The 26,133-nt window shown below is 48.1% G+C and overlaps 1 protein-coding gene across 1 annotated transcript; it reads right to left on the reverse strand.

The window, feature by feature from the left end:
* Positions 1 to 3,409: 3,409 nt before the first annotated feature.
* Positions 3,410 to 26,133, reverse strand: ERI1 (exoribonuclease 1). The gene is made up of 7 exons (XM_051964032.1): positions 23,950 to 26,133; positions 22,365 to 22,543; positions 16,501 to 16,714; positions 14,282 to 14,365; positions 13,352 to 13,461; positions 9,082 to 9,196; positions 3,410 to 6,723 (listed from the first exon to the last, which is right to left on the reverse strand). Exons 1-7 carry the CDS (start codon positions 24,061 to 24,063, stop codon positions 6,481 to 6,483), a joined length of 1,059 nt encoding a protein of 352 aa, XP_051819992.1. The 5' UTR covers positions 24,064 to 26,133; the 3' UTR covers positions 3,410 to 6,480.

Consider the following 26,133-nt stretch of genomic DNA (forward strand, 5'->3'; position numbering starts at 1 on the left):
CCCACTCCTCCCCACATGTGGGGAACAGAGAATGGTGGTGGAAGGGATGGCATTTAGAAGCAGATCCGGAGCCCATCACACTGGCTCCCAGGCAGGGAACTTGGGTCCCGAGGCTCCATTCTGGGAGCACAGACTGGTGGAGAGAAGGCTGGATGTGGAGTTGAGGACCTGGTTTATACCCTGGCTCTGCTCCTTGTTGGGTCACTGAGTCCAAACTTCTTGAGCCTGTGGTTGTTGGGGGTCTGGTGAGAGTTTCTCCCTCTTCCCCTTCAGAAGGAAGGACGGCACCTAGACAGAAGCCCCCCCAATGACCGCTGTGGTGGTCGTTGTTGGGCCGCAGGGGGTACCACATGAATAGTGAGCTGGGCCTGGAGTAATGGGTTCGAATCCAGCCTCCGACCCTCCCCAGCTGTGTGCTCCTGCGCAGATCACTATCACATTTGCTTCCGTTAGCTGAGTGGGGGAAAAGGTGACCCGACTAGACCTGAATTTTAGGACTATTACTCTGGTGGCTGCACCGAGTGGCAGCGGACTCGACTGGGGCCCAGGTGGGCCGCGGTGGGGGTCTGCCTCGGGGTGGGGGCAGAAAGCACACGCAGCGGGGAAACGGGCTGGCACCTTAAGGATCCAGGGCATGAGAGGGCGTGAGGCCGCTTGCCTGGAGGGCCGCGCTCTGTAATGACCAAGCCCAAGCGGGCAGGACCAGGAGAAGCAGCAGCCAGAGCAAACCCAAGTCCCAGCTCCACGCGTGCCCGGGGTCAGCCCCAGCGAAGGAGCCGATGCCCTAAAACTGCCCGAGAGCTCCTGACCCTGGAGAAAGCAGGAAGAAATCCACGGACACGCTCGGGGTCCTGGGGGCGGGCGAGGGGGGAGGGGCTGCAAGGAGAGACCGTGGCCAGTGCTCTCTCCCCCACGTTCCCCCTTGGCGGGCTGGCTCGGTCCGTCACTGGGACGAGGGGCGGCTCAGGGAGGCCGGGGTGGAGAAGGAAGTCACCGCGAGCGATGTGAAAAAAAGCAGCCGATAATTAACCGTGTAAATATAGAAATGAAAATGAAGTACAGATGGGTGTGTCCTCTCCCCCAAACAGGGAGCCCAGGCTGCCCGGCGGGAAGCCCGCCTCCAAGGCAGGCTGCCCTTTTACTGGGAGGCCCCCTTGCTCAGCCTCAGCTTCCCAGCTGTGGAACGGGGGGCTTCCCAAGTGATCTCTGGGCTCTGAACATTGCTGGGTCTCTGACGCCGAGCTCCTTGGGCAGGCCCCTTGGCAGGGAGCTCTGCAGGCGCCCAGGCGGGCACTGCCAGGCTGAGGCCCTCGGGGCCCGCGCCCTGTGCTAACCCTTGTCCTCCATCCCTCGCTCTGAGGTGGCTTCCGTGCCCCCCCGCCCCCAGCCTTCCCTCACACAGCAGCCCACCCTCCCATGCCCCCTCCTCCCCCTCCCGCCAGTGTGCTTCCCGGGGGAGTGCCCGGAGTCCGCCTCTGGGCGGGGCTCAGGCTCCCGCGGGGCAGGGGCTGTTCCCTCCTTGCGCCTCCCCCACGTGCAGAGCTCCCCAGGTTACCCCTCCGCTCCCCGGGCCCAGCAGGCCGCGGCCACCCCAGGACAGGCGGCTGTCCCCGTCGGGCTCCCTGGGCCACTCTTCCGTGCCTGGAGCCGGGCCCCAGACTTCCGCCACCTCCATGGTTCGTCCGCCTCGCTTCTCCGCCCCTCGCCGAGCGCCCGGCACCTCGCCGGGGCCAAAGGACTTCCCCAGACCTCTGCGCCGGGCTCTGTTCTTTCCTGCCCTCGGTCCCAAGGCTCTTGCCTCCCCCCACCCCCATTCTCTGACTGACTCCCAGGGCAAGTCCCCGAACCACAAGCGGTCCATTTCTCCATCTGTCAAAAGAGCAGAGTTGGATTGCAGTCCCTGCCAGTCCCGGATTTAGGGTGCCATCAATCTGTGGTCCATGCGCACACACATACTGGGTGGCGGGTCCCCCACCTGATGGGGGCTGAGCTGCTGCTGACCCCAAGCTGTGCTCTGAGAGCAAATAAGGCCAGAGGAACGGAGTGTCAAAGCCCCAAGACAGAGGGTCATGGGTGATCCCCCCCCAACAAGGTGGGGTAGCCTTTTCTAAGGTCATGGGTCACCCACACACACATAAAGTGGGGTAACCTTTGCTAAGGTCATGGGTCACCCTCTGAACAAGATGGGGTAGCCTTTGCTAAGGTTACAGGTCACACACACACACAAGGGGGTAGCCTTTGCTAAGGCTCAGCCTCTCTTAGAGACTGGTCCTTTTCCTGGAGGAACACCCAACACCTGATGCTCTGCTGGAGACACAATTGTCCGAGGGATCGGCCCATTCCCAATGCGGCTTCGGGCCCCCCAGCTGAGGGAAGTCTGGCAATCTCCATGCTGACAGCTCTGACCTCTCCCTTTCAGATGTCCAGAACTGGCTGCTTGGGACTTAGCACATTCTCCCAGGCTCTCCCCACCCTAAGCTTCCCCCAATTGCTGAGGGCATCCCTGTCCCCCCAAGCCCAGAGGCTCACTCACTAGCCTTCCACAGTCCTGACTGGCACTAGGGAGGGCTTTATCATTCACAGGGACACAGGGAGACTCACTGAGGGGGGATGGACGCTGTGAGATTTGATTAATGATTGGACTGGATGGGGGGTGGGGGGAGGGCAGGAAGCAGGGGGAGTCATTACCCAAGGCTGACATCCTGAGTGACACCAAGAGCTCATGGTTATTGCTCGGCCTGTCCAACAGCTCCTTTTCTATCTGTTCCTCCAGGGGCCATCTTCCATACCATCCACGGGCTCCAGGGGAGATGTTGGGCTTGACAGGCACATTCTCTGTCCCAAAAGGGCTGGCTCTACCTTAGATCCTGACCTGGATTCTGTTCTCAAGGACCCCCCCATGGTTTCAACATTCCCTTTAGGCAGATGATTCCCAGACTGGACTCTTGCCTTGCCAGACATCCCATTCACCATCACTGCTTGTTGGCCACCTCAATCTGCACGTTCAAAACGACAGCCATTCCCTCCTTTTCTCTCTCTATCCCTGGGCTCCACTTCCCTACTTTTGCCATGGCTACCATTTTGATGGCAAGTTAGAATGAGCTTATTAAAGATTGGTATCCTCCACTTCCCAGGTCAGAGTTCCCCCCTTTTGCACCTCCCCCAAGGCAACCAAATCCAGACTGAGGACCTCTCAGATGGCCCAAGATGAAAGACTGTAACCAGCAGTCTCAACCTGAGAAGTTAAAGAATTGAGGAAGTTTTTTCTCTAGGTTCAGGAGCCTCCATTGTGGGCTCTCAAGTTGGCAGAGTTAAGGTGTGTTAAGCTTACAGGTTGTAGTCACTTTCTAAGGGAGTGTGTCAAATGAATGCTGGTGGGGAGAGGAGGAAGGAGCGTGGGCCTGGAAGGTAACAAAAGGTGCATGATTTTATTTCAGAACAAAGCACACAACGTATGAGTTCCATCATCTCCCTCATCTCTTCCTCTCCCTCCCCCCACCCTCCCCCTCCCTCAAAAAAGACATCAGCAATACTTTAACAAATCAAAGACAGACGAATCCGAGAAAACAGGTAGTTCTCCAAGGCAGATAGTATAAAGTGGTGGGTAAGCTCTTTGGTTACACTGCTCTGCCCTCCCCATTCCTGCTTGGTCCTCTTCACCTAAGCCCCCTCCCTCTTCCACTTAATGATCCATCCTCGGAGTTCTGGCCATTATTCTTCCCCGCCCACCCTCCTCGGGACTTATCACAACTCTGAGGATGAGACAGGGGTATGATGTGCTGCTTCTACTCTTGGTGTTAACCTGTTAGGGATTCTCTGATTCAGGCCCTTTCAGGCAGACGTCTACGTCATCGCTCTCTTTAGGCACTTTGGTCATGGAGAAAGTAACAGAAGAGGAAGTCTGTAAAATAACTGATTTGAGGCCTTTAGCCTGGATGGCCACACAACAATCTAAGTACCAAAGGGCATTAGAGAGGAGCTTTACTGTTGGACTGCTTGTGCTTGCAGCAGTTTTTGGCTTGAGCCAAACAGCTGATCTAACAGATACAAGATTTAACAGGAATTTCAAGCATAGCTGATTGGAGATGACTCAAAGGGAAACCAAGGCAAAAGGCCACTTATAAAAAGTTAACAAAAATAAAATGCTTCTTCTAGCACTGCTTCTAAGGTGCATGCCTGGAACATTGGAAAGGCATTTGTCGGCAAGTTACCAGTGAGAAAATAAGAGAAGCCCGCCACCACCAAATCATGAAATGAGATGGATAAAGGGCTCTCCCTGGAGCTCCAGATGGTAAAACTAAAGTCGGTCCTGATTGGTGCTAGGAAGGGGAAGGGAGGGACACTATTATTCAACAGAGAAAATCATCCTGGACAGAAGAGATCAACAGAACAGCAGCTCCAAAAGAGACCAGGAGGGTACATGGTGTCCAAATTAAATCAATATTTGGTTTGGCCGGCAAAGCAGAGACAGAGCATGACCTTCTGAAGCCTGAGAGAGGCGCGTGTGATCAGGGCACAATGACTTACAAGACAAAAATAAAGGACTCCTAAAAATTAAAGTGTCATTTTAAGAAGAATTTCCCCTAGAAAGGGAAAGGAAACACACTATTGACAATAAGGTCTACTTAACTCACTCATCAAGCTTTTTAAAGAAAGATGGCGTACATTGCCATGTTCTGCAACATGACTCCATCAATTTATCCTTTACTGAAACTGAACACTATTGCCCCAAAGGCAAAAAGAATAAATGTATGATCAAATACATCTTCATTTCTGTCCTCAGAGATCTTTAAATAAAAGGCATTTTTCAAGTGAAAATGAAAATAAAAATATATTATAATGCAGTGGACTAATTAAAGAATGCTGTAATGGCGCTGTCATTGATATATGTCAACCAAATGAGCAAATGTGTCCACCCTGCAAACACAACTAAAGGCAGGGAAGACAGTCACCCCAGCACCACCCCACTGCTCTGCAAGTGTGAGGCCTCCCCTAACGAGACAGAGAGGAGTCCCCAGGGCCTCTTTCGTGGGTGCACAGCATGTTCAAGTGAAGATCACGGAAGAAGCTGGGCTCCAGGAAGAAGCAGCGACAAGAACAATTTCTGAATACATCCAAACAGAGGTTTCTGTCTCTAGGCAAAACATCCTCCTCCTTTGTCCACCATTAGAATGTGCTTTCTTTGAAGAAAATAAGAACTGATCTCTTCCTGTCTCGGCATCAACGATCACTAATTAACATGTGGTGAGCAACTCAAACGATTTATATACAACATACCATATGGAAACAAATCCGATAACGGTGGCCCCACTGGTTTGGGTCTTTTTACACACTGCAGAGAACAAGCCAGCAGGGGACAAAGAAGGCCTCTGGGCCAAGCATTCCTGAGCCTCAGTCTCCTTCCCTACAACATGAGGGACTGTTGTAAATGATCTCCGAGGACTTTCTAATCTAAGGTTCTTCAGTCTCCTAAAAATATAAAATGGGAGTGGAATGCATTACTTTTACTTTTTTCTCCTCCTTGACTGTGCTGAATGTGAATGGTGATGCTTGATTTTTATGACTAATTTGAGACAAAGTCTCATTATCCTTAGTATTTACTTGGTCTCGCAAAGTTTCAGCCTATAATTATGTGACAGGGAAAAAAAGGCCCTAAAAACCCAATCCTCCTAAAAAATGCAGAGTAAGTTCAATGCTATGTTTTCTATGATTTCCCCCAAACTCCACATTTTTTTTTGTCAGTAATCTGCATTAATTAGTACATTTTTCATCAGATTCAATGACCTGACCTGATTTTTGCTCTCCCCCTCCCCCCACCCCAGAGACTGATCCTCTTTTAAACTGTACCAGTGACCTGATGGGTGATTGTGCCATACACATTAGTCGGAGGGTGGCCTGCCATCCCACTCCTGACTTCAGCCTTTCTTCCTGCAGTCCAGAACATCTAGGTCAGATGCAGGAAAAGGAATGCACAATGACTATCTGGGAATAAAGCACTTCCCAGATGGGAAAATGTATGTTGGCTAAGGACAAGCCCACCCAAATGCAGACTGGGCTCTTCGTATTCGCAAATGATCAAGCTCACTTCCAAAAAGGAACATACAGATATATATATACACACACATATATGTTTGTGTGTGTGCACCGACGTATACACACATACACACACACACACAAACACATATATGAGAATTGTTAACAATACTTTAAGAACTAAAAGTGCTGGTGGCATTGAATTCAAATATTCCCTCCATCTGCTGTTTGTTCAACAAATATATATACACACACTCATATATACATATATATTTGTTCAACAAAATACACATATATGCATATATATCTGTAATAAAACTTTTAAACATCTAAGGTGCTTGAATTTTGCATTGTAGAATTAGTTCAATAAGTGATTAACCATCTGTTAACTTTTGGTAGCAACCCAAGCTGCAGTGTTACCAACCAGGAGGCAATAAATCTTAATTGTTAATTTCGGAAATGTGGCATCTGTGGGGCTGGGGCGCCCTCTACGGGTGAAGATGAGGACACACTCGTGAGCTGCCCTCCATGCATCTTCTCATTGACCCGCAGCTCACAGCCGTCGCGAAGCATTCGGACCGCGATGCGAGCGATGTTCTTGGAGTCGTCCAGGCCACTGTGGGGCCGCCCATCATAACTCATCCCCAGCTTTTCAAGCATGATGGTCAGCTTAGTCTGGTTCCGAGGAACCTGGAAATATAGAACATTAGATCGGCCGTCACAGGCTTCCGAAGCAGACTCTGCAAGAACTCAGGAACAATCACAAACTTCAGAATGCATCCTGATCCCCACCTATGTAAGACCACAACCAGTTGTGCCCAGAACCTCCTCGGCCTGCAGAGCTCCTTCCGCAGGAAGCAAAGAAAAACAAAGAAAGATGCCAGGAATTCAACCAAGCCTTGGTTACTGCAACCAATAGTGCTACAGGGAATGAGCTCTTTCAAATTAGCCAGGTATATACATTTAAACTCCAAAACAAGAGGAGCCCACATGCTTTATGGGAACTATAAAACACCTGTAGCTTTAAAAACAAAGTTTTGGACACGAAAGAAGAATTTGTGGAAAACCACTGATGAGAATCATACAGAATGAGAAGGGAAAGCCAAATCAGAAAACTACCCAAATATATTGGGAAGTCTCCTAAAATGCACTGAATATATCAGAGCAGAATACCACCTCACACTCACCAAACTGGCAAAAAATATAAAACAAAACCCAGCAAAACTCAGTGCTGGTGGGGAAACGATGAAATAAGCAGCTTATATATTAAAGATGGTACTGCAAAATAGTGGAATCTTTGCAGGAGAAAATCTGACAGGATTTTACAAAAAAGAAAGAAAATTTCCTATCCATTCCTACCCCCATTTGACCCAATAATATCACTGTGGAAATACACCTCAAAAGAAGATCAAAAAATTTTACAAATTTATTTTTAAAAATTATTTCCAGGTATTAGAGCAAACCATGGGAAATGAGGGGTAACTAATAGTTGAATCGCTAAGTATTATCAAGGCTATAGAATATAATGTTATAAAGAACAACAAATATGAGGAATATCTTGAAATTTACAAAGCCCTTTGGGAAAAAAAAAATCTAACTGCACTGTGCCGTTAAGAGTTGTTGGCTTGGAATTGTGAAGAAGGGCTTCCTAAATCATGAGTTTAAAAGTTCAGAATAGTTCTGCCACAAAAGAAAACTGATACATTGAAAAATAGGGTTACAATTCCTTAATTCTTCCTAAATCTCCTCAGGAAGTAATGTGAAGTAAAATAATATATTAGTTGGTTAGAATCAAGACTCAAAACTAATCCCAAATCCAAGGGAGAAAAGATGCTACAGGCACAGAAAATCTGACTAGAAGGAAGGCAGATGACAGGAGTTTGTATGTGCTCTGTAGCTTCGAGTGTTAAGGGGGCCTGACTCCTCTGACTTGTTGGGAGGAGACTCTTAAGGCCCTGGAAAGGCTCTGAGCCAGCCATAGCCTGCTCTCCTCACCAGCTGAGCCCAGCACGGGAGACAAGTTCCCAGAGGATGTCCTTGCGCCCCAGCAGCTCTCGACTCCTCACCAAACAATCAGAAGCATCGGGAGAGAAAGCCAGAGGGAAAGGAGCCTTTGTGAGCTCTCCTCACCAGCAACAGCAGTAAAGACCTTGCCCTTACCTCAACAGCTGAGCCAGGGGAGGTGCCACTCAAAAAAAAGGGGATGGGAGCACTAACTAGGAGACAGATGTGCTCACACTACTTCCCCAAAGGCCCCCTCCCATACATTCTCTTTCTCTGCCTCCTCTCTCCCCCTCCCTTCTAACAAAGCCAAAGAACCAGATTCGTGAGGCTGCTAGAAGGGTTAGCACCAGTTAACAAGAACAAGAATAATTTCCATATATTTGAATAGGGCTGAATCAAAGGCAGGTAAATGGGAATAAAGCCGGACATCCGTCAGCCAAATCCTAGTGCCCTAAGCTATCCTTGACAAGCGCCAAAGGGCCCCGATGTCCAGTCTCTGAAAGTCTTTTCATAGAGAGCCTGATGAGTCAAGTCTTTTTTTTTTTTGCCAAGGTATCATGGTAACAGGTAACCAGCCTACCCTGAAGCTTAAACAGCACAGATTGCTGACAAGGAAATCAAAGTAGTCTCTGACACCCCAACCCCAACTCCCCCCCTTTTTTCCCAGGGCAGTAACTTGGATGACTCCAATGCACATAAGACACTCATGGAGTGACTGGGTCTCTGCTGCAGACTCTGGGAGAACAATCATCAGTACCTCCAAATTACAACCTATCCCTTTGATTCCCCACTCCTTCCACCCTTGAAGCTATCATTCCATACATGGAGCCACAGCACAGAAGGGAGGGCCATGACTACTGCCACGGCTCACACACTTCCAATTTGGGAAATAAAAAGTAATCCTTGGAGACAACATCAGGCAAATAAACCAGAAGCCATTTTTGCAGAGTGAATCAACAAAGTACTTCCTTGACATAAGTATGGTGCATAACAAGTCTGTTAACATCAATATCATCACTGTTTAACAAAATAAACAAATATTACCTTGTAAAAGTTTCCATATGACTTTCGAATATTGATCCACTTTTTGGCAAAAGAAGGGTATCTGAGCCTGCTGATTTGACACTGAATATTCAGGAACTTACTCATATCCCATGAACTTGGAGGGGAAGGGGGAAAAAAAGGAGAAGGTAAATGCTATACTAGAATTACAACTAATTCTTTTACATCATTCTGATAAGCATGGATCTGCTCATTTTGACTTAAATCATCTTAATTTTTCCCCCCTTTACAACTACTCATCTCTAATCTTAAAAAATCAGCAACTATAATTGTAACAATACATTTAATTCCTTCCCCCCCCCCCATTTCTTCCCCCCTCTTCCCAATAAATATCAGCTCCCAAAGAGAACCAAACTAAAGATGGCTGAGTTCAGGTAGGACAGGGAATTTCCTGTCGCATACGCTCAACCAGTGGTCACCCATGCCCACAAAGACACGTGGAGAGCATCTGCTCCTGGACAGTCCTAAGATTCACTTTGGACCTACCATGTCATCTTCCTCAGGCTGATCCTGATTTCATTAAGCACAGAATAGAGCATGGGTTTCATAGTTGTCACACATTAGCTTTAACACAAAATGGACACCCATCATTTGTACCACGATGATAAAACTAGTGGTATTTCTGCCACTATTGTTTAAAAAAAAAAAAAAGAAAAAGAAAAAGAAAAAAAGTAAAAACTACTTAAGTTTTTTTTAAATTGGAAAATAAAGGGACAAAAGCAGCCAGTATTGAAAGCAAAATACTTAGAAGACAGTCTAAGAAAGCTCTTCCTGCCTAAATCCTCTTTCTGATCCATTTCCCTGCCTCTAGTTCTTACTACTTCCTCATCAGCTCTAACCTGCCATGACTGGGTCCAAATGGTATCAAAGAAGAGCTTTGGGGACCTCTTTCCTCTCCAACTTGTCACTAGAAGGGCCACCCCAATGTGGCTGTCACAAACTTTTTTTCCCTCTCTTCTGCTCTCCAATTCTGCAGACTCGGGGGCATGGCTACTATTACTCCTGCTTTCAAGAAGACCACACAATCACAGCTGTCAAGACTTTGCAGGCCCCCTCCCCCCCAGTCCAAATAGGAGGTGAAACATCAGGAAAATCTCAGTTCTTCAGATAGAGGCAATCCCTGTGCCTTCAAAGTCACGATGCTCTACCTAAGCCACCAGAACTGAACCCACTGATCAGGGCAGCATAGGGCCCAACAATCACTAACCACTATTTTCCATTCTTCAGCCCCCCCATCTTAAAAACAAATCAATCCATTATTTCACCACCAGCTTTTAATGCAGCCAACAAGCAAAGCTATCATTTGGAAAATTATTTCAATGGGATGATTCACATCACATTTTATATCCTGAAATCTCCAAATCTTTCCCAAGCTGCTACCCCAGATAGCATTTCATCTCTGGGAAAGTGACTGGCCCCTACAGCAAGAATTGACACTATTCCCCATCAGCCTAGTCCCCTTAGATTCAGTCCAACACTCTGGTTGGTCGAGGCATTTTTGGATCTTTTTCTAGCACTCAATTTGTTAGCCATATGAACTCCCACCTTTGGGTCATCTGGGATGAGCCTTCCATCTATCACATGTGAGTCAAGCCACCAGCCAAGATGTTCAACACCAAAAAGCCCTGAGAGCACCCTCCTGCCAGAATGACACAGAAATGTTAACAACTCCTCTTTGGGCCCTGGCATAAGCCAGTCCCAGATATACCTCTGCATACTCCAACCTTGTCCACAAGAACAGCAGGAGCCTGTCAAACCCATTCTGGCAACCTTCCAGTCTCAGCAGTCAATCCCACATGAACTGTTCATGTTGAAGTCATCCATGCTGGGATCTCTGCTTCCTGTTCAAAAGCCAGCCGCTATTCTAGTACCCACCATCTTTCTGTGCAAACTGCTAAAAAATCTGGACCCCAGCTCAACCACTCCATTGGTCAGTTCCTCTGGATCTCAGGCCTTGAGCTCACCAAAGGCAACAGGTGGGCACTCTCTGATAACCATCTCCCTGCTAGCTGTCCACTAGCTATGACTGCTCTGTTCTTACCAAGCCATAGACAACCAAGAAAAGGAGTGAAAGAAAAATGAAGCTCCCCAATTTGAACTTCCGGTCCCATATCTCCTGTGGTCTTCTTCTCTTTCTCCCACATCAACTTCATCTCCCTCAGTAGGTGAGGAACCTCAGTTCCTTTTCAGTCTCAGCTCTCCTGATAGCAGCCTGCTCTAAAACCTTTATTGGTCTTCCAATAGCTAAAAGAGAGAGTCCAATATGTTAACCTGGCACTCAAGATCTTAAATACATGCTCTACTAGCTTTTAAAGACTGAAATCATCAAGGCATTCATAAGGATTTTGCTTTTCCTGGAAAACATCTGAATAATAAAGACACTCCCCCCCCCCCCCAACTCCTCTGAGCTAGTCTTGCCATGTCCTTCTCAATCCTTCCCATTCCCTGTTCCTGCAGAGATTCTAATGAGGGTCTCTTCCCTTATTCTGGTCCCTTTCATCTTCATTCAGATGTTCTTCCAACCCAGGCTGTCTCCCGCTGGGTTCAGGTTACTACACAGAGTGCTCCGCTGAATCCTGCCGATTTCCATCACATCTTCATCATGGGCTTCAGGGGCACTGCCCCTACTCCAGGAAGACAAATGTACTCTCAGAGTCATTTAGAGTCACTGCTCATGCTTCTGCACCCTTGGAAGATGCCCTCATCTGAGGCAGGGCTTTGGGGGCTGGTTTCTCTCATTTCTTACAGATTTCTCCCATTCTCTGGGAGTCAGGCTAGAGGACAGAGCTGCTTCTTCCCATCCTGTTCCCTTGTCATTGGATTAGCCATTGGCAAGACTCCAGGCAAATACCTTCTCATCAGCGCTTTCAAAGTGATGCCCCCCCCTCCCAACTCCTGCAGGAGCCAGCCAGCTGTCTGCTTTAAGTGGGGGTCCTGAGACCTCATCCTAAGGCACCATCATCTCCTTAAACAGGCATCTTTTTCCAAATCTGCCCCTCTCACCAGCAGCCCTTACACTAGCCAGACTCCTGCGAGCTGTCTTTGGTCTCTTCAACAACAAGTGATAACTTCCAACTCTATTTCCTAGAATCCTCCAGGCGGTGTCATTTGTATCTCCATGAAATCACCAAAAGCAGAGAACAGTCATCCAATCTGACCTATCTAGGGAGTTTCTCTGCCACATCTGGCCTATGTAGTCCAAGAAGACCTCAGACTTCTGTGGTTGACCTTGAAAGGCAGGTCCGGCCCCAGCCACTCATCATCACGCTCTGGCACCTCCTGGACGCTCTGTCTGACGGTCCCTGAGGCATCGAGGGAGACCTTCCTGAAAAGACAAGGGTGACTCCATCCTCGGAGTCAGTGCCTGCACAGCTGTTCCTTTAGGCCCAAGTATTCTTTCTTCACCTCCTCCTCTGAAGGTTCTTCCATATTCCAACTGCTGACAGTGAGGACTTCCCCGACCTCTAAACCACCAGATAAGCACAGAGGACATGAGTTGGACAGACAGAAAGATCTAGGAAAGTTCAGAAGATAAAGGCTGATGTGGATGTGAGTGTGAGAAGATGGAGGGCCTTGCAGCAGGTACAGAAGAACAAGAGGGCACAAGGAGACAGATACAGGGGGTGTGCTGACAAGGAAGTAGCTAGAGAATTGGGAAGGGGAGCAGAAGGAGGCCTGCTAGGTTCAGAGTGACAAACTAAGGGGCAGAGGTGTGGCAGCAACCTCCCCATCTTAACAGGGAGTCACCATTACTCATCTATAGATTAAGGGGAAAGCCTTGGGAAACTTTAAAATGCTGACTGGCAAGAAGGTGGGGAATGAGACCAGGCCATCTGTCAGTCAACATGCCAGGTATTACATATCCTAAATGCTGAGGACACAAAGTGAGACAAAAGACAGGCCCTGCCCTCCAGAAGCTTCTACTATGTAAGAGGGCACAGGACAGGGTGGGGGGAGCACCATCTTGCTGCAGTGGCTGTACTGCCCACCGCTCTCTCATTCTCTTGCCCTCTTGGACAGCCTTCTATAATCACTGCTTTCCCCTGCTTCCAGCCCCGTGTTCCTCTATGGATGGTGACTGAATCAGAAACAGGAATATGGGAGAAAAAAGGGTGTCTCTCCTACTGGATGCACCTTTGGGAAGTACAGCTAACAGGGAAGCGCTTCTCTCTAATCCCCACCAGCAACTCATCCATTCGTCCATCTGTCCACAAAGGACAATGGCTACAACATCTCCAGGGTATTTACTCACCCATCCGTCAATATGGAGTATTTGTACTTAGTTCCTAGCTCCTTTAGCCTCATCCAGTCCACTACATTCCGAAGCACCTGGGGGAAAGTGTCAGCTCGGTCCACCATGTCCTGGAGTCATAAATTACAAAAGTAAGGGTCAATCTTAAGAGTGAATGGAACACTAACAATTTCTAAGACAGTAAACCAGAGTGAGAAAAAGAGGCTGCCTTTTTTTCTCTCTGAAATGTTTATTTTTTTAAGTAAGCATTTCCTGAATCCAAGCTAGCCTGTCCCTTTGGGGCAAAGGTGGGATGGAGAGGGGGAAATCCCTCTTGCACAAATTCCACTTTTTTAAAGCAACATTTATTTATAGCTACATACTAGGGAAGGAAGGAAGTGCTCAGGGTTAGGGGTAACTGTCACCAAGCCAACATAATTGGGAGTGCAATGATTTTAAGTTGTAGAACAGAACTACCACCACTCTTAACTGAAGGAACCTTTGAATAGTGAACTTCACCAAAATGCCAAAGAACTAAATCATTAGGTATAATGCTATAAAGACAGGTTATAAACAAGGATGTATTAAAAGAGGACATCTTAATATCAGGATGGCATCCTTCCTTAGGTTGTTGATATTCATATGACCAACCATCAGATATATCACTACCCTGCTGAGTTGAGGGGGTCAACTCTAGTCAGCTGACAATCCTAGACCTTCCATCCAAGCTGACCTCAGGATCACAGCTATACATGTTTTCCTATTCTTTTAAGACTAAAGTTTGAAGAAACAGCTTTGAAGACTGCCAAGTGATAAGGAATGCCATCATCTGGATTTTAACTCCATTGTCAAGTAACAAATCGGCCTTTCCCTTTATAAAAAGAAATTTTCATTTTCAGTCCCCTTTTCAGACTCTCAAAAATAAAAATAAAAAGCTCATGGCATAATCACCTGTGTAATTCCTGTGAGGTTGATGCAGAAGTCAGAAAGTTGTGTGTTAATCTCTGGCCTCACATACTGCTGGAATGTGTCTTCCTACGAGGCAAAGATACCACAGGCTCATCAGCAGGCACAAGCTGAGACACATACACTGACTCTGGAGAGCAACAGCCCTTTCTCAAGTTGTAGCACTTTCCAAGGTTTGTACACTCACTTATCTTTAAAACTGGAGCAAAGTTGCACTGAATTAGTTAGATGGGTTGGAGAATTCCAACACAGTCCTTGAAATACCAACTTTTTAAGAATCTCATGCACAAGATCAAGTGTCAAATCAATCAAAAGGAAGCCACAGGTAGCTATGAAACCCAAAAGAGCAAACCGTAGATGTCAAGGGTTCCTAAACCCAAACTGGGCATCTCTGATTTCACAACAGAAAGACTAAGAAGAAAGGCCTGGAAACTGCCCCGATACAAGAAGGAGACAACTCTTTGTCAGCTCCTCACACCCCCCCCCTCTCATCCCTGTTCTTCTCCCCAGAGCCTGTGGGATCACAGCCACTGCCAATACCCTCTGGAGACCTCCCCCACAGCCAGGGCAGGAACTTTCACTACTAGGGTGGTCAGAGAACCAGGACTCCTTGAATCCTTTCAGTAGCAGGGAACTGACTACTTCTCAAGGTTGTCTATTCCATTTTGGGACAGCACTAAGCACCATGAAGTTTTCCTTATGCAGAATCAAAATGTACCTTTCTGATAACATCTCTCTGGAAAGGCAAACAGAAGACATCTATTTCCCATATAACACTCTCTGAGCATTGGCAGGCAGCTATCCTGTGCTCCCTTCCCTCTCCACTCAAGCTTGGCAATGTGCAGTACTCCAAAGGGAACCCAATCCTCCACCTGTAGTTGTAGAACTCCAAATTTGACTCTCATCCTCCTTATCCTGATCACGAATTCCATCAGAGCAGCCTTTTATCACCACGGTCTTACTGGAAGCCACACTACACTCTTCATTCATCAGCACTTCAATAAACAATAAATATCTCAATTGTCTGACACAGAAAGGAAAAGGGTTAAGTCCACATGAATGAGTTTTCCAAAAGACTGAACCCAACCAGTGAATGGGATGTCAATCTTTCCAAAGCATTTTGCTTTCTTAAACAAAGCATCCCAACATAGTCTTTTGGTTGAAACATAAGAGAATAAAGTTATTATTAAATAAAATTTAAAAAAAAACATAAGAGAGCTGGAAAATAACTTTGAAAAACTTGAGAAGTCAGATCAGCGCCAGGGATGAAGGACTTCAGATGAAACATGCTGCAGGGGTTACCAGAGGTCTTTGCCACTCCATTTAGCCACTTTCCTGCAGCACAGGTCCCCTTCTTGTTCAATCACATCTAGAGACTCCCTATTGCTTCCAGGATCAAATCAGAAACCCTCTGTTTAGTACTCAAAGTCCTTTACCACCGGGACCCCCCATGCACTCTGAGGAGCACTAGTACTAAAACAAGACAAGCCATCTCCCAAGCAGCCCCGGACTCCTTCCGTAGCCCCCACTTCTTATCTCAGCCTCTGGATGCTCTCTTCCTCAGGAAGCCCCTCCTATTTACCTAGAGGTTCTGGCACGTTCATGTGCATGAGCAGACTGGGAACTCACTGAGGGCAGGGCTGTTGGGGCCTTCTTTGTGCCCAGTGCTCAACACTTGCCTGGTGCATAAATATTAAACCACTCTCGGCCATCCCGACTGTTGCCTTGGCTGTCAGCACCCCAAGTGCTGCCCAAAGGTGGCTCGGGTAGCTGTTAGAGCACTGCTCTTCCTGGGCTACCTGACAAGGGCCTACTGAGGGATTTCTAAAGGGATCTTCATCAGGTTAGTGGCCAGACTCATAGAATCTGAGAGAAGCCCACTTTGCCATGCCCAATCAGTGGTCCCTCAGCCCCTTCCCTTTGGACCTCTGGGTAACCTTGCCCTGCTGTTCTCGGTTCTGCCCTTTGGGGCCATCATTCTCAATCTTCGTAGGGCACTGACCTAAACACAAGTCTCACAGCAATGAAGCAGCTCCTAAATCTAACAAGTCTGCTCGTGGGCACCCCATCAATACCAAAGAAGAGGGCCTGTGACCGGAGGCCCCGGCTCAGAAGGTCGGCTAAAGTGAGACCAAGGACAACGCAGCGGCTCGAACCACAGCCGTGGGCACACAGACAGACACAGCGCACCCTGGCTCACTTACGATCTCTAGGGTGTGCGTGTTCAATAAGACAATTGGAAACTCAATGATCTCATGAGTGAATTCGGGGGGGTTGCCCTCCTCACAGGTGGCTTCAAAGTCAATGACACAGATGTAGTCGTAGTAGCTGCCAGTGTCCCCATCCTCACGCTGCTGGGTCAGTTTCTCCTTCTTGTAGTAGTTCTTGAGCCGCTTCTTGAGAACATCCTTCACACCTCTGAGGAGAGAAGAAAAGACCAGAGCAAGGGAGCTCATCAGCTTGAGACCCCATATTTGACAACACATAAATGGTCGGAGCATTTCAAAGAGATGCTACCAGAAAACATGAGGAGATAAACCATGCTACAAATCACTGGGAAATTCTGTAAGGCACCTAGGTTCTAAGGGACACCTGGCAGCATGGGGACAATCTGAAAATGAGCTCTGGGGAACTGGAGGAAAACAGGGATCCCAGGCCCTCCAAGTGGCAGCCCAGGTGACTGGCCTGGCCCTTCCCCCAAAGGGTACACTTTCTTACCGAAGCAAGTCATCCAAAGAAATCAGGAGGAAAAGCAGTTTTCATGATACCCCGAAGTACAAACAAAGGGGGTATTTCTCCTTTGGGGAATAGTCAAACAAACTGTGGTAAATGAATAGAACAAAATATTGTGCTCTAAGAGATAACAAAACAAACACTTTCAGAGAAAACTGGGATAAATCCTTAAGAACTGATGCCGAGTGAAATGAGTCAAATGAGAGGAATAAATTATATAATAACAACATTGTGGAGAAAAACCACTTTGAAATTGCACATGTTTAACCTAAATCAGATTACTTGCTGTCTTAGGGAAGGTAAGGGAGGGGAGGAGAAAAATTTCGAACACAGTCTTATAAAAATTAATGTTGAAGCTATTTTTACATATATTTGGGAAAATAAAATGCTATTGAAAATTTCTAAAAAAGAGAGAAACCACTTTAAAAGACATTAGAACAACTTAATCAATCAGGATTTAGTCAATCTGAGGTGCTGAACTTAAAATGCAGAGACACCTATGCTCAGACATGGCTAATATGGGAATTTATTTTGTTCAACTATGTTGTTGTTTATCCTTCATTCTCTTATTCTCTCTCTTTTGGGGGAAGACGGGAAGAGAGACAGGCAATTAGAACTAGGTGACTTGCCCAGTATCACACGTTAGTGTCTAACATCAAATTTGAACTCAGGTCCTCCTGACTGACTCCAAGGTCAGCACTCTTATCTATTATACTACCTAGCTGCCCCAATTGTCCTTCATTCTCAAAGAGTATTACAACATCAGGGAGTGATACCATGACATGCAAGTGAATTGGATTTAAGTGAGGGAGGGTTACAAGGTCACCAGCCTTATTATCTCCTCCAGAGCCTCTGAGTTCAGTGGCCAAATGTAGATCAGGACACAACTAGAGATGGTCTTGGATATTCTAAGAGACCGTGGTAAGGTCTTTTTTAAGGGAAGGTCTATGTTAATATGTATTGAAACATTTAGTTTTGGGGTCCAATTATTCATTTTAAATTTGCTCAATGCAGGAAGGGAAGGGTATGGAAGGGGCATGTTAATTTACAACATGCACACAAACAAGCAAAAATTTCTGAAGAATAAAAATTATAAAATGAAAAAAAAGATAAATCTAGAAGGAAATTTTAAAAGTTAGCAAGGCCTAATAAAATTAACTTTTAATAGGATAGTATTTTAACAACCACTAAGAGGTTAACTAAGAGGTTAAAAAGGTCTGTCAGGAATGCCTGCTTTTTCACTGTACATGACTATTTCTCCAGTATCCACAGGGTTCCAATCTACTCCCTGAATTCCTAAGTCTGAACCAGTGCCCACATCTTGAGTTAGGTGACAAAAAGTGGGATTTGTACCAAACCACAAAGTGTAAGCTTGAGTACAAACAAATTCAGATAAGAAAATCAGGCCCGAGTGTCCAGTGCCGTGGATCTCTTCCCTTTCTTCTGCCTCCTAAAGCAGAAAACATCAAAATCATCAGATCACAGAGTGAGGACTAGGAGGGCCCTAAGGAACATTCAGTTATTCCAAAATTGCGCACAGAGTGCTTGCAAGGTCCTCTTTAGGCCATTAACTTTGTTGATACAACCATCACTTTAGCTTTAGAGCTGGAAGGAACCGCCTCAAAAGATGGGGAGCGCAACCCCCCTCATCTGACGGTTGAGAAAAGTGAGGAGACACTGAGTGACTAGCCCAAGTTCACAAAAGTTGTGAGCAACAAAGTTAATATTTTGTTTTTTGTAAAACAAGGCCTTCCTACCCTCCCCCACAGCTGGCAGGTCAGAAGCAACACTAAGCACAATGATGCTCCATCACTCTCACCCCCTGTGGGGGCGGCCCGGTCTCCCCCCAGGCTCAAATACTTGCTCACTGGGGACAGACTTAGTGTGGCCAGCCCCGAAGCATTAGTCCTGCCGCAGTACAGACCTCCAGACAGCCTCAGCCCCATCGGCAGGAGGCACTGCCAGCAAGCCTGACAGAAAAGCCCAGCTCCCCAGGCTCCAAAGGCAGACCAGGTTCTTTCTGTGGCATCACAGGCCAGGGCACGAATGCGCGTTTGGAGGCAGGAGATCTGAATGGTCAGCTCCTTCTCTTCTGTAAGGTGAGGACACTGACCGCACAGGGTAATAAATAACACAGCCTTTTTTGGCAGGCTGCTATTGCCCAGAAACTTCTGATCATAATCAAGTTTTTAAATGCGTGAAATAAATAATACAATTATAAAAGAAATCAATTAGCTGAAATAAAGATGGGATCCCCCCCATATTCCAGCTCTAAGGCCCCTTGAAATCTATCTGAGGCAGGTTAACCATGTAGGCCTCCTTGTCTATGGGTTCCTTCCAATCCAGGTCGCATAGCAAATGAGATTTAAAAGGCAACATTACCTATTTATTGTTTTTTAATTTATTTTGTTAAAAATTTCCCAATCACCTTTTAATCTGGTTCAGGCCCTCTTCGCAGTGTTGGGGGAGGTGGTGTGTTTTACACCTCTGCTGTAATCAACAAAGGCCTGAAATAGGTGAGGAAGTAAGTTACAACCTGAAAGTACAGTGTGCCAGACTCGGAAAGAACTGAATGTTTCTCATCTGAAATGCAGGACGTTCTCTCCCAACTAGAAGATATGCACATTCCTCTTTGGGTCCCAGCAGAGACTCACCACTCAGATCCTTCCCCCAAAACCTCCCTTGTCTCACCCCCACTTCCTCCCTTCCCTATTAATGTAGCAGGCAGCCCCAATTTAGGAGTCATCCTCCATTCCTCACTTTTTTTTGCTCCTCATAATCAATATGGAGCCTTGACCTGTCCACTTCACCTTGGTGATAGCTCCTGTCAGCAATCTCCAGAATCTCCTCTGACCCTGCCCTCAGCCTGGTACAGGCCGGGGTCTGCCTGCCTCAAGCCTCTCTCCAGTCCAGTCAGTCACCAAAGTGGTTTTCCAAAGTGCAGGTTGGACCTTGTCACTCCCTTATTCAGTCACTCCAGTGGCTCCCTATTGCCTCCAGTATCCAATACAAAATGCTGGTTGGCATTCAAAGCCCTTCACTGCCTGGCACACCTTCTCCATCCCACTGATCCCAACCTCCTGTCTGTTCCTCCCACAAAACTCTCCCGAGCTCGGCTCTGGCTATTCTCTCAAGCCCTCCTCTGGTCTGACTACTGATCCCTCCAGCTTCCTTCAAGTTTTGACTATAATTCTATCTTTTATTGGAAGCATATAGTAAGAGTGTGACAAATGTTCAATGACTAATTCTATTCAATGAATCAAAGTTACAAACAAGCCAAAACCTCTTCTCTCCCTCATGAAAAATCTGTCATCTAGGCAGATGCCAAAGATTTTCTCTTAATGGCTAAAACCCAGGCCCAGGAAGGTCTTCGATGGCAACCCAACCTTTTGAGACTAATTATTCTCTCCAAATAAGGGCAACCAAAGCCTGAGTTCAAGTCTCTGAGTTCAGTTCGATCCGATTTCCTACAGGGCAGTTTGATCAGAGCTCAGTAAAAAAACACTGAGGAAATAAGTCAGGTAAGACAATCATAGGGAAGGCCAAAGTGAGTGTGGGGGGCCACCCCTCCCCCAAATCCTGGCTAAAGAAAAACAGACACATCCTGAAATCCATCATAAATGATCACTGGGGCAAGGAAAAGAAATCTTAGGCACTGAACACTAGCCCCAAACTAGCCACTCTTTGGCAATAAATGGTCAATAATCATGTCTCCATTAGTCTATTTAGGATCATGGGTGAGAAATCTAGAGCTCCAAGGGACTTTGCAAGGACCTAAGCCAAGCCTATCTGTCCCCCACTGAAAAAACAAAGGTGATAGTCAATAACGTTCACATAGTGCCTATTATGTGCCAAGCGTTTTACAATCATCGTATTTGGATTTTCACAACAGCCCTGAGGCAGATGCTAGTTTTGTCACCAGCATGAGGAAACTGAGCCAGACAGCTATTTAACTGAGGTCAGGTTTGAACTTGAGTCTTCCTAAGCCCAGGCCCAGAGCTCAACCCATGGGTCTCTAAGATAAGGCATTTCTGGTAAGCCTCCAAGAGGTTCCTGACTTGTCCAAGGCCCAGGGGGAGAATCCAGGCAGAATTTCGGCCTCAGTGCTGGGTTTCCCACAATCCAAGTCTGCCCCAGCCCTGCCCTTCAGAACACAGTCTCCCAGCCCCCAGCAGGGGCCATCTACCCCACCCTCTTTAGTCCCAGCCAGGCAGCTCCCACAGACCTCTTCCCTCGTGAGGGCGGGGACCACCAGGCTCATTTCTTTTTGTAGTTGTGTTCTTTCACTCTTCTAACAGCATCAGGCTGCCCAGTGTGAGCAGGCCGCACCACTGACCATCCTAAACTCTTGCTCAGCAAACAGCCAGTGCTTTCCTCTACACACAAGGCACCCACTCACTTTTATGAAGACACCAAGGCAAGGCCCTGAGGTGAGATGTCACTAGGGCCCAGAGAGACTGGTCCCGTGACCTTAGATTGTAAGACTTCCATCCACTGCAAGGGACAATGGACAGACATCAAGGCTGTCCTCTCCAAACACTGGCAGATGCCCCATAATCCTACTGCAAGGTGGGAGGACAGGTCATTCCGGCCTTCTATTCTATTCTGTAGTCACTTTTGGCAGGGTTGGTCAACACTGAGTTTATAGCCATTACTTGTCATCTTTTCTGTTTGTCTCAACAGGGCAGCTTTCCTCTGCAATCTTAATACCTGTTTTATGCTTTCACAAACCTGAGAAGGGGTGGTGTCACTCAACAGTCCAACCTTCTGCCCCAAGGGAAACTAGGACTCCAGGATGATTAACATGGATCCCAAAAGATCTAATTGCTCTTACAGCTCCTGCCACTGTTAACAAATTAAGGGAAAAGACCATGTCGAGCTTCTAATTGCCAATGATTTCCAAAGTCTGGTGATGATGACCAGAAACAACTTTCCTTGAAAAGACCCAGACTTGGGACTTAAACTCTTCAAATCAAGATTAACCAGCTAAATGCAATTTGATGAGCAGCTCTCCCCCAGGGCAGAAGTCTTCCCAGGACATCAAGCCCAAACCTCTCTTTAAGAGATGAGGAAAGTGAAGGGAAGTGACTTGTCCTGGTCATACCAACAGTACGTGGCAGAGCTGGCACAACCAACACCCAGGCCTCACCTCCAAATCTAGGGTCCTTCCCCACACTCAATGTCTGACATTTCTTTCCTTATATGAGATAAAAGTATGATAAGAGCTTCCTGTTCTCATTTTTTTTCTAGACCCAGCTCACAAGTCTAGTAGTCACTATTACATATACTTTTAAAACTCGATATAAAAGCAGACTGTAAGAATAAAAAAATTCACCTGGTTTCAAGCTTGAATTCTGAAAGTTTAGCTCGGAGCTCTTCCTTACTCATTCGATTAATATATCCATTGGTAACAGCAATTTCTTTGTAAATTGGGTCACTGAAATCACTTGAAGTGGAGATGACAGGTTTCCTTCCATTTGTTTCTTGGCTATCAAGTTGTCGTTGATGTTTGCCCTGAAAGGGGGAGGGGGGGGAAACCCAGATAGGTTCTCTAATTAGCATATAAGTTTCAAAGAATGAATAATCTCTGAGAAGCCAAGTCCCTTCCTGGCCCCCCTTGGTACTTGCCACGGGCATAGCCCTCCTGTTAACCAGGTGCCACATTCCTGATGCCAGCGGGCCAGCACCTCTCACGACCTTCCCCTTGCTCCCTCCTTGCCAACCCTTTCCAGTTACAATGTTATAAACGGTGGCTGGATCTCCTGGAGCCCAGAATGTAATGCGGATGTATGGGGGAGGGAGTGTGCCAGCATGTTACAAATGGCCTTTGGGAATGCACCACTGATTTGCAAGGGGAGAAAGATTTCCTGTATCTAAAGTTGCAAATGTAGACTGTCCTAAGAAAGAGACTATCACTAGCAGAGTCCAAGTCACAGTCTGCAGGCAATTCCAAAGGCTTAGGGATGTTCAGGGAAAGGAGGTTCTAAAAGGGAGCTAGGGTCCAACGCCAAGAGCAAAACAACCTGAATACATGAGCAGCAAAAGCCAGGGAATCCTTTCTCACATTTCTTCAGTGCAGTGTAACAAAATGCACAGCACTGCAAGAGAAACCAAAACTTTGGAAATGCAATGACCAACCTATTTTTAAAAACAAGTGCACAAAACCCAGCAGGAGAGCCAGCCCCTGGGACACTGGGAGATTCAGTGATTTGCCCAGGATGGCTCAGAGAAAACATGATCTGAACCCAGGCCTGTGCAATTCCTTTACTTGATGTGATTCTCGGTGAATTTCCTTCTTTTGTAGCCACGGAGGGACTGAAAACCTTTGCCAGAAGAGGGCCCTGAAGGAGACATTTGGCTGGAGGATCCCTCCACTCCTTCCACATGGAATTCCAAAGCTCTTCTCTGCCATTTCATAAGTTTCTTATTAAGCAATAAATCTTGCCAGCCAGAAAGTCTTGGTAAAATGTCCAGCGCTCACGTAGTTCACTGGCGCTTAATAAATGCTTAATGACTAATGTAATGAGGTTGGGGGGGGTCAAGGCTGCTGCAGGGGGGCCTACGAGGAGGCTGAGCACGTGGGGCGGGGCTGTAAGGGAAGCACGGAGTGGGGGAGCAGCTGCCTGGAGGGAAGACGGGAACCACACGTGGGAGGCCACGGTCGCGCCCGCTGCCCGAGCGCAGGCTGCAGCAAGAAACGCGGGAAGCACGTGGAGGGACCCAGCACGGCTGCGCAGAGGAAGCGGGCCCCCAGGGGAGTGGGTGGAGGGAAAGACCCCAACGGAGGAGGCGCCTGCGCAATCAGGCCAGGCCCCGGGGAGGAGCGACCCTGGGAGAGGAGGCGCCTGCGCAAAATGGGGTGCAAACCTAAAGGGGGAGATGGGGGGGGGGAGAGCCGAGGGGGCGCATGCGCGGCAAACCTGACTCATTCCCGCCGGCGTGAACTCCTCCCGGGGGATTAGCCCATCGCTGCCCCTGCGAATCTGGTTCTCCTGACCCTCCCCGGTGAGCGGGCGGCCGCTGCATGCCTCCATCTCAGTTGGACCTGTCGACCCCGAGAGCTCTCAGCCGTGCCGCACAAGTCTGGCTCTCCAGGACCCCGCCCCCACGCCGAGCAGCCGCGAGGACAAACTCCCGCCTCCGGGGTCGAGCGCGGGCTGACGTGGGCACGCAGTGAGACGGGCGCGCGCACGCATACGCATGCGCCGTCGCGGCGGGCCGCGCTTCGCTCCGCCCTTTCTACTGGGCCGCGCGCACAGGCGGGAAGGGAAAGAGAGGAGCCGAGGGAACAGTAGGGGTCACGTGACGACACTCCCTCCGGACGGACGTAATAAATAGAGCCCCGCCCCTCTCGCCCCCTCTGAACAGTCACCTCCCGATTGGCCGGCATGCTCCAGTCCCGCCCCTTCCCGGGCTATCCTCCACTCAGCGGCCAAAGTGGTCTTCCTCAAGCCTCTGGACTTCTCACGTACCCCTTGCATACCCTAGAATCTTCTGGGACCCGCGTAGCCCACAGCCCCCTGATCCATTACACCCTTTGCCACGCCCAGTGGTCCCAACTGTACTAATCTGACCGCTCATCTCCTGCCTCCTTGCTTTTGTGCTTGTTTTGCTTGCGTGGAATGCGATCGCTCCTCCTCTCAGCCTCTCACAACCCGGGGTTTCCTTTGGAGTTCAGTTCTAGGACTGCCTTGTGGGGGAGCCCACCCCCAGCTGCGGGGCTTCCCCGTGCTTTCTGTACACACGTGTGCCCGCACGTCTTGCCTCCCCCGGAGAGCCAGCCTCTGAGGGCAGGACCGCTTGTCTTCAGCATTTGCCCAGCTCCTACCGCAGTGCCTGCCTCACGCTCAAAAACGAACCCTCTCGGCATCTAGAAAAAGAACTAAGGAGACTAAATGTAAATCAACACACGCTGTGTTCCCTTCTTTTTCCTGATTTTTTTCCCTCTCTCCCATGGTTTTTCCCTTTTGCTCTGATTTTTCTCTCCCATCATAAAGCAATGTGAAGTAAAGATAAATTTACTAGAAAAAATATGAGTTGTCATTGATGGTTTGAGGCTAAGATAGGACAGTCTCAGTCCTGTGCAGAAGACGTGAGCAGGCAAAAAAAAAAAAAAAAAAAAAAAAAAAAGCTGGGTCTTCTCTCATCGTACAGCCCCACTCCATCCCTCAGCCGCAGATTGCCAGAGGAGAACTCTTCCCGCCTCGTGCCTCCCTCCCTAAGTTTCATCCCTTGATGCCAGGGCAAAAGTGGGCAAAGGTTTTAAGCCAAAAGTCCGGCTCGCTTAAGGGGCTCCTGGGCGCCTCTGGCAGCGAAGGGGCCAAGACCTTCTCAGGAGACCTCAGTAAATGGACACAATCCCAGTGCACATCCAAGCGGGGTCACCAGGCCGCCCTCTCAGAGTCCCTCGCAGTCTTTGCTTGTTTCGTGTGTCCAGTTCTTCCCTTTTGGGGGCGGTGCTTGTCCCCCGTGCTGGAAGAGAACCAAAATGACCTCACCATGTTGGAGACAGGGAGCAGCGGGTCTGGCTGTGGCCGGTCAGACCGACGTGGGCTCCACGGAACGTCCCGGTGAACATTCGAGGCGGCCGCGGCTCTGTACCTGTACCTCTCTTTGGAGCACAGCGCCATGATATAGGCCGGGGTCTCTTAGGTCTCACCACTGACTCCAAAGTTCCCCCGAGACCTTGCAGGGGGTCCCTGCGTCGCTTCTGACCTCTGGGAGAGGCTGGCTTTGTGAGCCCGCTGTGGGACCGTCTTTCAGACAAACACAGCCGCATTTGGCGGTGCCCAGCCCAATGGAGCTGTGCTCCGGGCAGCAGAGTTGGATGCTTGGACCTCGGTGTGGTTTCTCATCAGAATCCTCCTAAAACAATGAAAGCCTTTCAGTGTTCCGGCAAGGACCCGCAGACTATCCAGATTTCCCAGACATGCAACTACTCTGAAACCCCCTTGGTGCCTTCTCATACCCCTTTCCCCCACCCTCCTTTGGACCCTCCTCAATGCAGAATTCGCAATATGCATCCCGAGAAAGCAGACTGCCAAAATGTTTGGGCACCGTTGCCTTGGTCCATCCCTTCTCAGCCAAGGCTCGGCGGGATGCAT

Source organism: Antechinus flavipes, chromosome 6 (genome assembly GCF_016432865.1).
Source record: "Antechinus flavipes isolate AdamAnt ecotype Samford, QLD, Australia chromosome 6, AdamAnt_v2, whole genome shotgun sequence".
Taxonomy (NCBI): Eukaryota; Metazoa; Chordata; class Mammalia; order Dasyuromorphia; family Dasyuridae; genus Antechinus; species Antechinus flavipes.

What these genes read in the sequence shown, in the direction of transcription:
- ERI1 (XM_051964032.1), bottom strand. Translation starts at nt 24,063, where the DNA reads ATGGAGGCATGCAGCGGCCGCCCGCTCACCGGGGAGGGTCAGGAGAAC. An exon ending in GAATTCAAGCTTGAAACCAG is followed by an intron (nt 16,715 to 22,364) that starts GTGAATTTTTTT and finishes TTCTCTCCTCAG; the next exon opens with AGGTGTGAAGGATGTTCTCA. An exon ending in ACCTCACAGGAATTACACAG is followed by an intron (nt 13,462 to 14,281) that starts GTGATTATGCCA and finishes TTATGACTCCAG; the next exon opens with GACATGGTGGACCGAGCTGA.